The 16544-nt window shown below is 46.1% G+C and overlaps 1 protein-coding gene across 5 annotated transcripts in view; it reads left to right on the top strand.

The window, feature by feature from the left end:
• The window catches only part of LOC100974858 (core histone macro-H2A.1), a 67596-nt gene that overhangs the window by 19267 nt on the left and 31785 nt on the right, over window positions 1-16544 (top strand). For all 5 annotated transcript variants that reach the window (XM_034960532.3, XM_034960534.3, XM_034960533.3 and 2 more), the window contains exons 3-4: window positions 12563-12669; window positions 13102-13299. In XM_034960532.3, the coding sequence (XP_034816423.1) occupies window positions 12563-12669; window positions 13102-13299 (305 nt within the window). The remainder of the gene's footprint in view (window positions 1-12562; window positions 12670-13101; window positions 13300-16544) is intronic.

Raw genomic sequence — 16544 nt, 5'->3', positions numbered from 1 at the left:
AATGTCCTTTACAGAGTAGAAATGCTTGATTTTCATAAAGACCAGCTTAGTAATTATTTATGGTATAGATTGTACCCTTGGTGTTGTGTCCAGGAAGTTACTGCCAAACCTGAAGTCATCTAGATTTTCTCCTATGTTATCTTCTAGGATTTTTATGGGTTTGCATTCTACATTTAGGTCTATGATCCATTTTGAGTTAATTTTTGTAAAGCTTGTAAAGCCTGTGTCTAGACTTGGCTTTTTTGCATGTGGATGTCTAGTTGTTCTAGCACCATTTGTTGAAAATCTCATTGCTATCTTGAAGATAAGCCATGGTGCCTGGAAATCTTCAAAAGTCAAAGGAGTGTCACTGCTGTCTCATGATATCACTTTGAAGGGCAAAATGCAACTGTTATTTTTACCATCAGGGTCTGCAGATAGGTAGACAAGTTCCATGTGGAGGGTTCTGCTTTTGCTTGGGCCAACGGACAAGCACACAACACCACAAAACCTGTTTCTGGTAGACAAGTTCCATATGAAGGGTTCTTCTTTTGCTTGGGCCAACGGACAAGCACACAGCACCACAAAACCTGTTTCTGGAATCAGGCAAGGAAAAAGGTGTGACCAAAACTAAGTGTGCCTTCTTTTCATCTAGACCTTCCATTTGGGATCTATTTACTTCTTATTGAAGTACATCCTTTAGAATTTTATTTGGGGAGGGTCTTTTGGTGATAAGTGTCCTCCACTTCGGTTTTTGAACATGTCTGTCACATCTATAAAGTTTTCAGCCATCATTTCTTCAAACAGTTTATACTAGTCACTTCTTATGGAACACAGATTAAGCATACGTTAGTATTTTACTCTGTCTTCTGTATCTGTTAATCTCAGTCATGTTGTTAATTCATGTCTTTCTGGACTACTTTCTGGATAATTACTTTTCATCTGTCTTCTAGAACTATCTTCGTGTTTACTCTTTCTCCAGCTGTATCTAATCTGCTGTATTAAACAGAGTCAGTCACTGAATTTTAAATTTCAGTCATATTTTCATTTATAGAAGTCCTATTTCATTCTTTTTTGAATCTGCTTGGCCTTTTTTTTGAAATAGGATCTCACTCTGTTGTCCAGGCTGGAGTGCACTGGCATGATCATGGCTCACTGCAGCCTCCGTCTTCTGGGCTCAAGTGAGCCTCCCACCTCAGCCTCCTGAGTAGCTGAGACTATAGGTGCATGCCACTGTGCCTGGCTAATGCTTGGCCATTCTTTATCATCTTTTTTTCTCTTCATTTTAAGTTTTATTTAAATATATTTCACATGATTATTTTATATTCATTATTTAAATAATTCTAATATATGGAGTCTTTGCATCTATTTCTGCTGAATTTTGAATCATTGTTAGGAAAGCCTACCTCCTTCCAAAACTATAAAGACTTCTCTTCATGCTTTTGCTCAATATTTTTATATTTTTTCACATTTATACTTTGACCTATTTGGAATTTACCATGTGATATGGTGGGAGATAGAGATCAAGTTAATTTTATTTCACATGGTTATCCAGTTATCCAAACACAACTGAATATTTCATCTTTTTCCTGGTGATCTGAGATGCCACCTTTATCAGACATGAAATTTCTAGATACAATTAGTGCTATTTCTGGACTTTTATTTTCTGCTTTATCTGTTTGTCTTGTTGTATACTTATTTCCCATATCCAGTAGGTCTTTGTCTTTTTACTTTTGTTGAACTTCTTTTCTCTAATAAGTAATAACACCAATGGTAAAATCCACATGCTGTCAAAGGATATACAGTGAGACATGCATTGCCTTTCCGGCTCTTTTGCATTTTCAGTTCTCTTCCCAGGAGATAATCCATGTTACTAGTTCTTATATATGTTATATATCTCTTTAAAGATAATCTTTTCCCTTTTTATTTAAAAATAAATCTAGAAAATAAAATGCAAAAATACAGGAAATCAAAAGGATAATGGGCACATGTAGTATGCAGAGGCTGTCTTATTTATATTTGGGCCAAGATCTTGGGAGAATATGAGGATCTTTGATCTGCCCTTAATCCCTCAACACCCCTAGACCCCTCAGCTAACCTCGAGGCTGACATGGGACTGTGAATTGAGGCCTGCCTGGATCCTGGGCCCAGCCTGAGGCTGCGTTCCCTGGGATGATAGCTTTATAGTTCATGCTGCCTGCTACGGAACCCAAGTGTGTGTTCTAAAACATGAAACTAGGCCTGGGCCTTGGAGAACCTTCCTTCACTGCCATCCTTAATCACCACTGACCACTGCAGTGCTTGGTTCACTTGTTTAGTAATTCGTTTGGAATGATTGATTAATGAAAGAGTTAGGTGCAAAGTCCCAAGCGGGGTGCTGGGGTCAAAAGAATCACGGTTGATTTCCACAGATTTGTAGGGTACCTATGACGTGCCTCACATCAGAGCCACATTAGTGATCCCAGGCCTTCCCCACCCCTCCCTCACCTTTGTATACAGCTCCCAGCACAAGGCCAGATATTCCGCAGCTACATGGTAAATAGTTTTTTATTGAAGGCTAAGAAGACCAGTTAGAGGAATGATGAGTTTCAGGGGGAGGGAGTACTTGTAATGTCAGATGCTACCAGGAAATTGATGAGGATGAAAATTAAACTAGACCCCTGGATTTTTAAATGAAGCATGATTAGGATTAACACGGGGGCAGAGTGGGCCACACCTGTGTGAGGGGAGGTACGCAGCAGGGCAGCTGTTGCTGGCAAACAGTAGGGCGTTAGAAATGTAGCAAGGGCTGATCCTCACGTCTGCCAAAAAAAAAGCCACGGAGGTGGTCTCGGCAATACCTTGAAAAGCAGAGGAAGTCAGGAGCTGCCCAGCTGATTAGAGATAGCAGTGTCCCAGGAGTGGGACCCAGCATCCCAGGTGTCCTCCGTGGATGACCATCAGGACGGGCTTCTAAAAGAGCTATTAACACTTTGTCACTGAAAGGAGAAGGAAGTAGGTAAGAATTCCGCAAATGTCTTTTCTCCCACTGTCTTCCTGTTAAAATACCAGCAACCGATAGAACATATTTACAGTGTTTTTGCTTGCTTTCTCCTGCCTGAAGGCTTCTATGTCTAGTCAAGTCAACCCAGAGTAAAATCTGAAAGCAAAGAGCCACTCCTCAGAGCTATAAATAAACTCTAGCAAGAAGACAAACCCAAAGGGTATTAATCATTGTCAGCCTCCGTCTCTTCCCACCACCCTCTTCCAGTTCTGGTTGCCAAGAAGATGACATAAAACCTCTTTGGGTTTGTCAGGCTGCTCCACTCAGCCTAACGCTCTGACCCTGGATCCCTCCCTTTCTTCCTCCTCTTCCCACCCCACCTGCTTCCTTTTTAGGCAAGTGCATCTTCCATTTAGTGGCTAGAACATGTGGGTTCCCTGGCACCCAGTGCTGGGCTCTTTAAAGGCCGATAGTAGCGCCTGGTGCTGAGATACCCTCTCACGGGGTTGACATCACCCCATCTGCCTACAGGGGACACTCTGGGATTTTATAGAAGGCGCGTTCCCTGCAGAGCTGTGGGAGCCATGTGGAAACAAACCCAAGGCCTCTGGAAATGGCTAATGTGTTGGTTTCCCTTGCCATCGATATTCTGATTGATGCTCCTTGTGGTAACTAGTAGCTGAGGTAGTCTTTGGTTCACATTTATGTTGCCTCTATAAATCTGAGTATTGACTGCTAAAAGTCAATATCTGCTGTTCATTCAGAAAATGAGGGTACTTAACTTGAGTAGCATTGTTTTTCTTGCCCTTTCACTCCCACCCCAGGCCCTGGCAGTCTCTAGTTCATATTCTAACTGTGGCTTGTAATACTAGTTTTAGGGACTTCGGGGGAAGTGCTCTGAATTCTAGGTAAAGGTGGAACAGTTAAGTTCCAAAACATCTGCCGTATGTTGAACAGTTACTGTGTGCTAGGCACTGATTAAATGCTTTACATTTGGTAATTCATCGAATCCTCAAACCACCTAGCTTTCTTCGGAGTAAATTGAGGTTCAGAGTTTAAGTAACTTCTCCAAAATCACACAGCACAGAAACCTTAGCAGTCAGAGGAATTGGACCCCAGAGCACTTCATCCACTTGGCATTTCCTTTGTCTTGAAGCAGCCACCGTACACCTCAGGAAGACTGGTAAATGCCCGGTCCCCAAGGCTGGCTCGATGAAGACACAGCCTGAGGGGACAGACTCTGCAACAGTCATGGGTGATTGCCAGAGACATTCCTGTGGCCTCGTATGGGCAGGGAGGACAGGGGTCCTGCAAGATAGGCCTTGAAGGATAGGCAGCCCTGGACAGGGATGAGGAAAGTCTAGAGCACACAGGCAGGAGGTGGGTGTGAGCACAGGAGGGGCGAAGTCCCCTGGAGTGACATGTGCTGGCCCGCCGGGAAGGGGCGGTCTGGTGCATGTTAGAGCTGCTGCTGTAGCAGTGGCAGAGCAAGCGAGGTACTGGGCAGAGAGCTGCCCTGAGGAGCCACAGCAGGTGTCGGAGAGGGCAGTGCCCAGTCAGGTATGGGGAGCTTGTGTCACTCAGTGGCACTGAGGAGGGCTGGAGAGTGGGAAGCTTTTTGGCCAATGTCCTTTCATTGTCCCCTTAGCGAAGAGGAGGTGGAATCCTAGGTGTTGGAGCTTAGGCAAATCCTTAGACAAGCAGTCCTCAGCATCGGGAATCCACACCGGCAGACAGCACAGAGGCCAGGCTAGTAAAGACCCCAGGAGCTATAGTGCCCTCTCAGGGGCCTCCCTTTCTATGACACACTCACACTGCTCTAAAAACAGCCATGAAAAAAGAACCTAGAAAGTCTTCACATGCTCAGAACCATTTTTTGGGAGAAGCAGGATTAAGCAGGCTGGGACAGAGTGTCTGAGGGTAAGGGGGCTTGTGACCTGTGGTACCAAAGGCCAGCTGGGGCAGCCGATAGCAGAAGTGCCTGCAGCTTCTCATCTATCCAGTGTTATAATTATTTTCATTTTGAAAGGAAAATATGCAGAAGATAAATTCAAACAGCACAAAAGGGAGTAGAGCAAAACATCTCCCTCTGACCAAGTCCCTGATTCTGCTCCCAGTGGGCGAAGCTGCTCCCCTGTCTTGATGAACATGTGTAGCCCGATTGCAGACATCACCTCCTCCCCCAACACAGTGCAGCCCACGAAACTCACTGTTCTGCTCCTCACTCTTTCCCTTTGAGTCCATCTGGGAAATGGTACCATGACAGGGCTCCTTAAATGAGTTTCCTCTTTACATTATACTCTTCAAATCATTTCATTTCAGCAGACATCGCTGATTGTTCACCCCTTCCTGAGATGAATTAAGAACAAATGGCTGTGGTTTTCCCTATCAAAACAAACATACATATTAACCATTTCCTTGTAACTTGAGAGTCCTTGACAGCAAGTGATTGGTGGGTCAGAGGTCCTGCCCAGCTGCCAGCCAGGCCTTGGAGTAGAACAGGTTTCTCAGGGCCTCCCCAGGCACCTTCTCCTTCCCAGGGCCTTGACTTCTACTGCCTGAGCCGCTGGCTCTGCACGCTCTGCTGGGGTCAGACAAAAGCCCCAGACCTCATTCCAAGGTAGAGATGCCTGTGGGGGCGCCCTGGGTGCTGTGTTCCATCAAGGCAGGTCTGGCAGCACCGAGGTTAATCGAGTTCAAGTGCATTTTTCAAACATATGTTAACTGTTAAGCATAACAGCAAAGAGTAAACTATTGGCAGAGGAAACACCAGGTTTTCTGTTGCTTTTTTCCTCCTTTTGGCACAAATCCATCCATCGAAATCATCCAGTTATAGATAGAGGAAATCGAGGCAAAGGAAGTGCAGTTTTCTCCTGGTAATCAAGCTTGTCGCACTTTTTTAACAGTGCAGTTGTAGCCTCAACAGTAGTAGCTTGAATTTACTGAGTATACTAAGCATTTTACTTGGTAACTCATTAATCTCATAAGCCTAGAGGTAACCTCAGGTATCACTCCCCCTGTATAGAATAGGAAACTGAGGCTTAGATGCACTTGGCCACATCTTACAGATAATTGCAGGAGCTGGGATCCAAACCCCGACGGTCTGTCAGCAGACCCCGGGCTCTCACCACAGTGCCATTTGCGGTTGCTGCCCTCCCCTGCAGACAGAGTGGGCAGCTGAAACAGCACCAGAGGTGAGGAAGGCAGAGGAAAACTTCCTGACAAGGAAGATATTCGGGCACTGAGTTGGGTTGGTGGGTTAGATTAAGGTTATGTTTGCTAAGAATCATAGCTCCCCTGTGTTATTATGTATAATGTAAACTTATTTATTTTTTACTTTGAAATAGGGCTGAAAGTTCCAGTCAGTGGAACTTACTTTACAGATTCCCAAATTAAGCAGCATTTCCATCTTATTGGGAGACTTTGTGGGAAGGCAGAAGACTGGACCAAATGCTGTCTCTGAGACCCCTGGCTCCTCCTGGACTTTTCGGAGGAGTCTGCAGTGGGCTTAACAACAGTAGAGGAGTTTGTGTCAGACTTGGAACCATCTTTGGAATACTACTTTCAATCACTGCTGTAGGTTTTATTTTCTCTATGGAATTCTGGTTCCTTTGAGGCCCCTGGGACAAGCAGATGGAGAGCTTTGCTATGGCCCAGAGCTCCCAGCTGATGGCTGGGCAAGCTTCAGACCCTGCCACTCAACCTCCTGAAAAGGTGGGATGGGGGCAATGGATTCTGGGGTGCGGCTGCAAACACTCAGAGCCACCAAGGGAATTGGAGGAGGTTGTGGTGTGGTCAGAATGCAGGAAGCTCTTAGCAGTCACCTTCCGATTGGGGTTGATTGGGTTAAGGCCTTCTGGGATGGTGTAAAACAGTTCTGAACTCAAAGGACTGCTGATGGAAGGATGATGAATCGAAAGAAATACAATAAACAGATTCCTTGTCATGTTGTTGGCCTTGTAGCAAACATGTTTTCTCCTTGGGATTACGTGAACATTTGCTTTTCTTTGATTTCTGGTTGTTATTTTCAGTATTTCTTTTGTTAAATGAGCTCTGTTTTACAGAGCTTCAAACAGCTCCATTAAAGCCCCTGACTCTTTCCTATTGCAAGGGCTGTGTTTAGAGTTTGGCTCAGCCTCAACACATCACCTGTTAGCTGTTAGGAGTCTAATTCTGCAAACCATGACTTCATCTTGCTGAAGGAAGATAGACAAAATGCTTCAATACAACAGATATGTTTTAGTTCAAGACATTTGGAAAAAAAGAAAAAGGACCCTAAGCCTTTCGTCTCTGGGTGGACTTGCAAAGTAGACCTGTCAAAGGTATTCATGTTCAGACGGCTGGTCTGTAGTCAAAAAGGCTGCCAAACCATGCTGTTATCCAAGGATGTGGGAATTTTGTCAAGCGGCCTTAAAACAGTCATGTTCAATGAAGCTGGGGAATGTTTGGCCCAGGATGTCCCTGCAGGGCTTGCAGCTCTGAGGAGAGGGAATATGGTTGCATCATCTAGGCCACTACAGATGATGGTGCCAGCCACTCACTAGTTGCCAGAGACTGGCCCTGGCCAGGAGTGAGAACCAGAGGCTTATGTGTTTTGAAAAACAAAAATCTTAGAAGAGTTAATGAGCTGGCCAGTTTGCTCACCATTCAACTTGTTCCCTTTGCACCATTTATAATTGGGAACTTTACCACACTTACAGTCCTCTTCAGAGCAGACCCTAAGCGCCTTGGGCCCCAAATCAGTCTAGTATTGGTCACTGGTAACAAAACTTAGACTGTCACCGACTGAGAATACTTGGCTTGATGGGGTGGAGAACCTGGTAAGGGGTTCTGTTTCTTCTCCTAATTGTTCTTTTCCGTTTCTTCCTGTGGTTTCTTATGGATTCCATTTATTTTGGTTACAGCCTCCAGGCTGTGGCTCCTGAAAATTCCCTTCAAGGGAGAATCCAAGGGCTGAGCTCTGGAAACTCTGGAGAAAAGGATTTTTGTGTCCATAGATCTGGTGTTTTCCTGGTTATCTTTCTCAGAATCGCTTTTCTTTTAGACCAGCCACAGACAAAACAGAGACTCACAAAACCTTCCAAAACATGAAATGAATTGAGTGCAAGAACCCACCCTCCCCCTTGTAGGAAGGCATCGGCTCCATTCACTTTGAGGCAGAGGCTTAAGTTGGCTCTGTTCTAGCCTAGGAGAAAGCCCTCCTTGCTGATGGGAATGTGAGGGCCATCCCAGTGTGCATGGGGGGCAGGCAGGCATTGCTGTACAGCCCTGAGCCTGGGGCCTCCATGACTTTGCCCTCCATATTATTGCAAAGCAGAGGATCACTTACAGGGAAGAAAACTACATCAGGACATCTCCTTTGGTGACGTGTGCCCTGTCCCAATTCCTCAGCAGTCAGTCACCCTCTCCGCTCCCCCCTGAATAGGAACATGCCCTGGAGAGCAGATGGGAACCGTTCCATCTTGTTGAGTTGCTGGCATTTTGCACCTCTACTGTCTCTGCAGCAGACAACTCTTTCTTAGCCAGGAAAGCCCTTTACGATGGCTTTTTCTAAACCTGGACTAAGGATGAGAGGGTGGGTATTACTGATGGTTGGCAGGGGATGAGTGTGTATTCTGGGTTACTGCTTTTGTTAAGTCGGGCACCCTCCATTTTCCCTGGCCATGGTGAAATGCCCCGGCCCTCTGCTGCTGTAGCACAGGAGAGGGGTGGGACACTGAATATACTTCTCATAAAAGGTGTGTTTCTGAGGTGCTCTGTCTTGTGTGTCCCTTAACGATGGGGTTACTATGGTAACTATCCATCTGAAAAAAATGCAAGAGTAAACAGAAGATAAAGCTCTTGCTTAACTAGCTGGAAGGTGGATCTGTGCCCCTCTTTGTTATCCCTACTTGACACAGCTCCCTCCTGCCTACCCACAGGGCTGAGGGCCCACCCTATGGCGGTAGGAGTATGGAGAGGCAGTAATTTTGGCTTGTGCAGATAAAAGATGAGCTGGGGTTTTGCAAAAAGGAAGAGTCTTGGATTCTGGGGCTCCTTGGTAAAGAAGGCAACAGAATGACATCCCTGCCCAGCTCTTTCCAAGGAGCTGAGATGCTCCTCCTTCTGCCCTTCCTTATCCACCTTGCTACTCACTGTCACTTACAGGTTGGTCCAGTGTGGCATCCCTGATTCCCAGTTGAATAGCAAAACATAAGCATGGTCCTTCAAGTTTCTCTAATGGAGAAACTGAGGCTACTGAACTTTTCAGTCACAAAGTAAGAGCATAAAGGGGTAAAGCTTGCGAAGCCAGGGATAATGTCCTCTAGCTCCTGGAGAATCCATTTTCAGGTTTCTCAACCCGATGTGCTTACTTCTGGGCTACTCTATTGCTTTCTGTTCTTCTTTACATACTACCTGCCCTCACCCAAGTCAGGGGCCCAACCACACTCTTCAGGTCTTTTTATCCATCATTCTCATTTTTCCTGCACAAAAAAAAAGTGAAGGCAGCACTGCAGAAAATATAGACCACATCCCTCCCCTCCTCCCCGACCACCAACGGCCACTGAGCCTTCTCTCAGGGAGGGCCTTCCTCCAACGTTTTGGGCAGGAAGAGGAAACAGGCCACCTCCACTTTCCTGAGAAACTGTACCTTCAAACGATTTTCTTGCCAAAGGGTTGGGCTTAGGACTTAGCAAAACAGGTCACCACTGTGGGCATTCTCCTTCTGCCTCCCTTCCTCTCTGTTAATGAGGGGGCAGATAAAGCATTCTTGGCACATTATGGTCAGAAGATTGTAATCCATCAGCCTCCTCCTGTATATTCTGGCTCTGCAGATACCGATGGCCCAAAACTTCGTTGTGGCCTCCAAAAGGGGAAGGTTGTGGAAGGGAGGGGGAAGCCAGCAAAGTGGGCTACAGCTCAGTGGTGCTTGATATGCCTCTCAGGCCTTCCTGCCGTGAGGATTCTGCCCAGCGCCCATCGTGGCTGACTCTCCTTCCTGTTCCATTGCTCCCAGGCTCTGTGTTCTTGTTGGGCTTAGACTCTTGGTTTGGCATCCTCTTGGGCCGTGGGCAGGACAGTGGCATTACGGATGTGCTCTCCCGCCCATGAACACAGGAGAATGAAGGCCAAGCTGGGCTGGCCAGGCAGGCGCTTCTGCATTCACAGTACCCAGGGCCCAAGGTCACATAGGCATCACAGGCACCTTTTTGGCTTGGCCAAGGTGGGCCCATCACTGCTGGGCATTGGGACACTACCACGATCAATGATAGGGAAGCTTCAGTGAAAATGCTGGGTGGCCATCTCCCTCCTCCACTGGTAAACTAAACTGTGCTGACACTGGTACAGGGAAGGGAATAGCCTTGTGGAGACTGATGGGTGAAAGTGGGAAATGTGAGCCCCTCCACCAGATTCCATGTAAGCACTGGCTATCTTGCCTTCCACCCTGCCTTAGTTTTGTGGCTCTCACATGTGTAAAGCCCAGGTAAGGGACCCTGTAGCATTCTTTATCACTCTCTGTATCACTGGCATGTGTAGCCCTGCAGGCCTGGGAACACTGAGAAGACAGGGGCCTCCTGGTGCCTTGGGTCCCTCCTGCCAAGCACAGAGTTGTGTGTCATCAGTATGGTGATTACTGAGCAAAGGAATTCCTGCCTTGGATTTAGGGGGAAACCTGCTATTTCAAGTGTGTCTGATCTCCTCCCGCCCCTGCCCCCAAAGCTAATATGAGAGTTTCCTTGAGTAGCCAAGCAATTTTTCAGCTTTACACACATACAGCAGGTTATTTGCATTGGGTGGAGCTGTTAGTACCTCTTAAAAATGCATGCCCTGTGTCATACTGTAAATTTTTAACACATGATTTTTATGCAGCTAGAATTTTCTTCCTAGTTATTTCGTAATGATTCTGAGTGCTGATGTTGCTGGAGAAATCTAGTGTTTACAACATAACTAAATATTAGAAATTCTTTAGTACTGGGAGGAGGTCAGATTTGAGTTGGGCCCAGAAGGGTAGCCTAGAATGACATCCCAGTGTGGGCAGAATTGCAGAAGTGGAGAATATAAGATCCATTCTGGGTCTATCCGTATGCCTCACTAAGAAAACAAGGAGACAGTGATGAGGTTGACAGGTTACCAAGAGAACTGTAATGCCAAGGAGAAAACCAGGTTTTGCCAAAGGGTACTTCCTAGTTCCCACCATCTTTGGTGCTGTGGAAAACCTGTCTTGTCTTGTGAGACTGTGCCCAGATGGCAGGTAAATCAACTCTTAACTTAGTACTAACTATGGGTTATGCTCATAGCCCTCCTAGTTTTTATTTTCTTGCATACATTTTATTTTGAAAATTTTCAAACATACAGAATGTCAAGAATACACTTATTTCATCACCTTACATATTTGTTTCCTTGTGTTAAGAACTTTTAAAATCTATTATTTTAGCAATTTTTAAATATACATGATTGTTAACTATAGTTACTATTCTGCACAATAGATCATTAAAACTTCTTCTAACTGAAACTTTATGTCCTTTGACCAACATTCACCCCGACCCCACCCCCAGTCCCTGATTCCACATAGAAATGAATTCATGCTATATTTGTCCTTCTGTGCCTGGCTTATTTCACTTAGCATAATGTCCTCCAGGTTTATCCATGTTGTTGCAAATGACAGAATTTCCTTGAAGGAGGAATGTTCTTATAATCATATACCTAGATTTAACAACTGTTAACATTTTGCCATATTTGCTTTATTCCTTAGAACTTTTTCAGAATGGAGGGCAAGTTGTAGGCATCAAGATGCTTCACCCCTAAATACATCAGCATGTATCTCCTAAGAACAAGGATGCTCCCTACAGAATGGCAATACCATTATTACACTTAAGAAAATAATCCCGTGTGTCTGATACCCAGTCCACATTCAGAGCTCTTCAGTTGTCTCCAAAATGACTTTCCTAGCTTTTATTAAAAGAATCAGAATTTCATCAAGGAGTGACACATTATATTTGGCTTTTACATCTTTTTCACCTTTTGAATCTACAACAACCTCCCCCCCACACACACACACACTTTAAAAAATGTATTTATGACATTGACTTTGTAAAGAATCCAGTCACATGCTTCCAGTTTTGCATCCAGATGTGCAGGCATTCAGCATTGATGTAATCAACAAAGATTTAACAGGCCTCCTCAATAGCAAGCCATCCTGTCCTTGAAACCCTATAAGCAGGCATGGTATACTCTCAGGGACCACACTGAGGACTTTGGGTTTGGCCCTGGTGACATCTGCAGTGCTAACTGCAAGCACCCTTTCTGGGAAATGAGAGCTGGAACTGGGTTCAGATCTCAGCCCTCCCACTCACTCACTCAGTGATCTTCAGCTGGTCCCTTCTCCCTCAGCTTCAGTTCCTTCATCTCCCAAACAAGGGCATTGGACCTGGGGCTTCCTAGGTCCCACTCAGCTTTGCCATTCAGCACCTCTGTGACTCTGCCCACAGCTTTTCACCTCAGGGTAGCTGCTTCCTGAAGCAGCTGCCTCTGCCCATTCCTGGCACTGTGAATGTGGGGACCGGGGCGGGGACACATGGTCCTCTAACATGACCATACACTCATCTCTGCTCCCCACAGCGGAGATTCTGGAGCTGGCTGGCAATGCAGCGAGAGACAACAAGAAGGGACGGGTCACACCCCGGCACATCCTGCTGGCTGTGGCCAATGATGAAGAGCTGAATCAGGTATGGGCCTCTCCCATCTCCCACTGATGTTTGAGCAGGTGGTCATACTGCCCAAGAAACATAGCTGAGAGGCTTTGGTGTTGGCTGGTTATGAAAGGTGTGGACTGCCTTTTGGATTAATTAGTAGCTTCCCTGCCTCCCATGGCAGTTTTTCCCCAAGGCCTTATTGGGAGTGTTGGGGGAAGCAGGATAATACAAGGTATTTGGCTCTCCCGAAAGGAGAGAGATGATCTAAATTCCATTTGAGTGAGGGACTCTGGGGACTGGATCCCTGAGCAGTGAGCCTGAGTCCTGGCAGCATCCTCATGGAGGATGCCATGGAGGAAGGAGCTGCACCAACCCAAAGCAAGACTGTCCTGGGCAGGGCTGGCTTCTTGAAGGTTAGAAGCAGGGTATCTGGCTCACTATCTGCTATTCTGGTTTTCCTGAAAGCTGCTAAAAGGAGTCACCATAGCCAGTGGGGGTGTGTTACCCAACATCCACCCCGAGTTGCTAGCGAAGAAGCGGGGATCCAAAGGAAAGTTGGAAGCCATCATCACACCACCCCCAGCCAAAAAGGCCAAGTCTCCATCCCAGAAGAAGCCTGTATCTAAAAAAGCAGGAGGCAAGAAAGGGGCCCGGAAATCCAAGGTATGTGATTTGGCCAGAATGTATGAAGTGGGATAGGATGGGGTACGGATAAACAGGGTTACCAGGGCACCCCCCTCATTCCCCCTGTGGGCTCATCCCACTGATGGGAGAATAAAGGAGGAACATGTAGAAGCTGATTACACTCCAGAGGGGCTAGTCCAACACAAGTAGCCAGAGTCAGGAGGCCCTCCCAGAGTCTGGACCCAGTTGAAGGACAGAACCCCTGTAGGCAAGGGGAATGGATGGTGGGCTTTCAGGGATAGTGTCAAGCTGGAAGGACTCCCAAGCTGGCCCTTCCAGGGAGATGCACACACCTGTGGGAAGGGGGCTTCCCTGTGTTAGGGGACAGCCACTGTCTAGTCCTGTGGCCAGCTACCTGCATGCCCTGATGCTCAGTTGCAGAACTCTCATGTTGCCATGGCTGTATGTCTTCCATCAGGGCGCTCTAGACAGTTCACTCCAGAATGGTTGCCTCTGTCAAGGAGGAAAATGGATGTATTACTCAGGTGCTTCTTCCTGGGCCTAACTTGGATTGGCTGGGTCCTAGGTGCTGGAAACCCTCTCATTAGTGTTATCTAATGTCATCTTGGGTGGAGAAGGCCAGCAGACTCCAGGTCATGATCCTCAGTGTGGAGGAGCACCCTCTGGAGGTCCAGGCCTGTGATTGCTGTGCTCACCTGTCTGAGCATGAGCTGGAGACTACAAGGCAACTGGGATACATTTTCTTTGTTCCTTCTTTGCCCAGTCCTACTTGTCAGCAGTTGTCACAGCCTCCAGAGCCAACAAACAATGGACAGTGCCACCAAAGCTTGGTCTCTAAGAAAATGGAATCTTGAGGCTGCCCTGCTCTGAGGTACCCCTTAAGGAGTCCTCCTTCTGGCCTCCAGCCAGATCAGGAGGAAATTACCCATGGCAGAAGGTGACCTCTGTATTTTGCAAGACCCTCAGTAAGAAGTCCTGGAAATGCATCTGTGGAATCTAATGATGCAGTGTCAGGAAGTTCTTCCTACATGAGCCCAAATCCTCTCACCTGAGTGAGACAGTGAGGACACCTTCCCAGGACAGGCTCAAGGAGCTGTGACCAGGTGAACAGAGCTCCTCCTGTCCTGTCAGCATGTCCTCTCCTTTGAGCCTGCCTGTGCCTCAGGCAGACTGGCTTTCACCCGCATGCAGGGACATCTTCTGTGAACCCCAACCTTCTTGCATCCACACTGTTTGTGGAGCTTTCTTTAGTTGAGGTGAAAGAGGCTGTATTTCTTTGCATGCACAAAATCTAAATTCCTCTTGCCAACATGCCACCCACCCTTAGGCCCAGAATCACTCCCAGCTCTTTGAGAGAGAAACCCAATATTGAGGAGTGTCCTATAAGTTATTTCCAGACACTTGCATTCCATCTAGCTCACAAGTCCTGGAAGAGGCTTGAGGCCAGGCAGGGATTTCACAGAATGCGCCACTGCTCATTCCTGCTAACTATAGAATTAGCAGATTGGAAAGTTTCTTTTTCCCTTTCAACATATGCATTTGGGAGGAGGGCGGGGAAGGGAAGGCAGGAGGAAAGTGCTTGTGCAACCCTTTCTAAATGTTAAAAAGGCAACGAAGATACTGAATCTATCATCTTTTGATTATGAGCCCCAGAGACCTGGCTGCCCACAGAGCAGGGCCCTTGGTGCTGAGGACCAGCAGGGGCAGGACCACGTCCTCAGCTTAGCCTTTGCCCTGGCTGTGTCCTGAGCCATCACCCTCCTTCATGCGTTCACTGTTGATACTTGAGTGGGTCTCTCAGATGCCAGTGTCTGCTGGCAAACCTGGGCTGAATCTTGTTCCTGTTACTCTAGTCTTCCCCTAGTAGTTTTTGTTCTATGACTTTCTGAACTTTCCAATTTAGTAAACACTAGGAATTCATCTTACTTTTTGGACTTGAAGTATTTGGAGTGGGGGTGTCTTTAGCTCCTAGTAGCTATATTTGGAACTTAGTGTTTCTAATAACCATATGCCAATAATCACTCGACCACTCAACTTTTCCCTTGATTACAAAAGCAGGAAGCCTGTTATGGTGGTCTGTTTTTCTTCCACACAATAAAACACATTGTCTGCTTACTGTACCAGTATTTGGCTAACATTAAACCCTGGGGGAAGCTGAAATTGGAACCGTGAACAGCTAATTTTCAAAACATTTGTTTAATGTAAATTGTGGTGTCAGCTCCCAGAAACAGCAGAAAAGCCTGCATCTCTAGGTTTAAGTGGAACGTTCTGAAAATAACCTTTCCAGGGACATGCAGAGAAAGCCTTAGTAACATGCTAAAGCACTTGTAGTGAGAGTTGGTATTTTTCAGGTGTCAACACTTGAATTCCAAATCATAATTTTTCCCACAATTCTACATAATTTGGAGGTTTTGAAAATCTCCAATTGTGACAGCTGAGTCAGCTGTAGTGGAAATGGTTGGAGAAGGCAACAAACTGCACCAGGGGCTGGGTGTCCAGAGCCTGGCTGTACACTAGGGCTCCTCTCTACTTGGGTGGCTTCAGGCAAGTCTGTTCCCTCTCTCTGCCTCAATTTACCTCCATCTATAAAATGATCAGGTCCATTCCAGCCTTACAATTTAGTAACCGTACGCATATTACATAATGTTTTTGAGTAGGGCACATGTATGAGTTTGGACAAAAGAGTATGCAGTAAACAAAATTTTGCTCCCACTGTAGTCCCTCACCCTACTTCTCCCCAGGGCACACTCAGTGAGTTTTTATGTCTCCTTTCAGAAAGTCTGTGCATATAAAAGCATATAGAGATGTAAATCCCTCCCCATCCTACTTGCTCTTTTTTTTTTTTTTTAAATAAAAATCGTATGAGCCCCCTATTTTAGCAGTGTGGCATAGTGATTAAGGGTGCAGGCTCTGGGGTTAGCTATTTCCTAGCTGCATGATCTTGGCAGGTTGCAGAACATCTCTGGTGTTCAGTTTCCTCATCTTTAAAAAGGAGATGTAACACAAGTGGTTGTGAGGCTTAACAGAATTCATGGAAGTGCATAGAACCATGTCTGGCACCTGTGTTCACTGCCCCTGTCATATTCTGGGCAGTCCTTCCATGTCTCTGCATGTAGAGCTGTTTTAGTGTTGCATAGGATGACTGGTCACTTATGTGATATATAAAAACAGTGTAGCCAGCTGAATTAGTCCATTCTTAACGCTGCTGTGAAGAAAGGCCCAAGACAGCAATTTATAAAGAAAAGCAGTTTAATTGAGTGACA

This window comes from Pan paniscus, chromosome 4, assembly GCF_029289425.2.
Source record: "Pan paniscus chromosome 4, NHGRI_mPanPan1-v2.0_pri, whole genome shotgun sequence".
NCBI lineage: Eukaryota > Metazoa > Chordata > Mammalia > Primates > Hominidae > Pan > Pan paniscus.
This window is presented reverse-complemented; position numbering and strand designations above follow the sequence as displayed.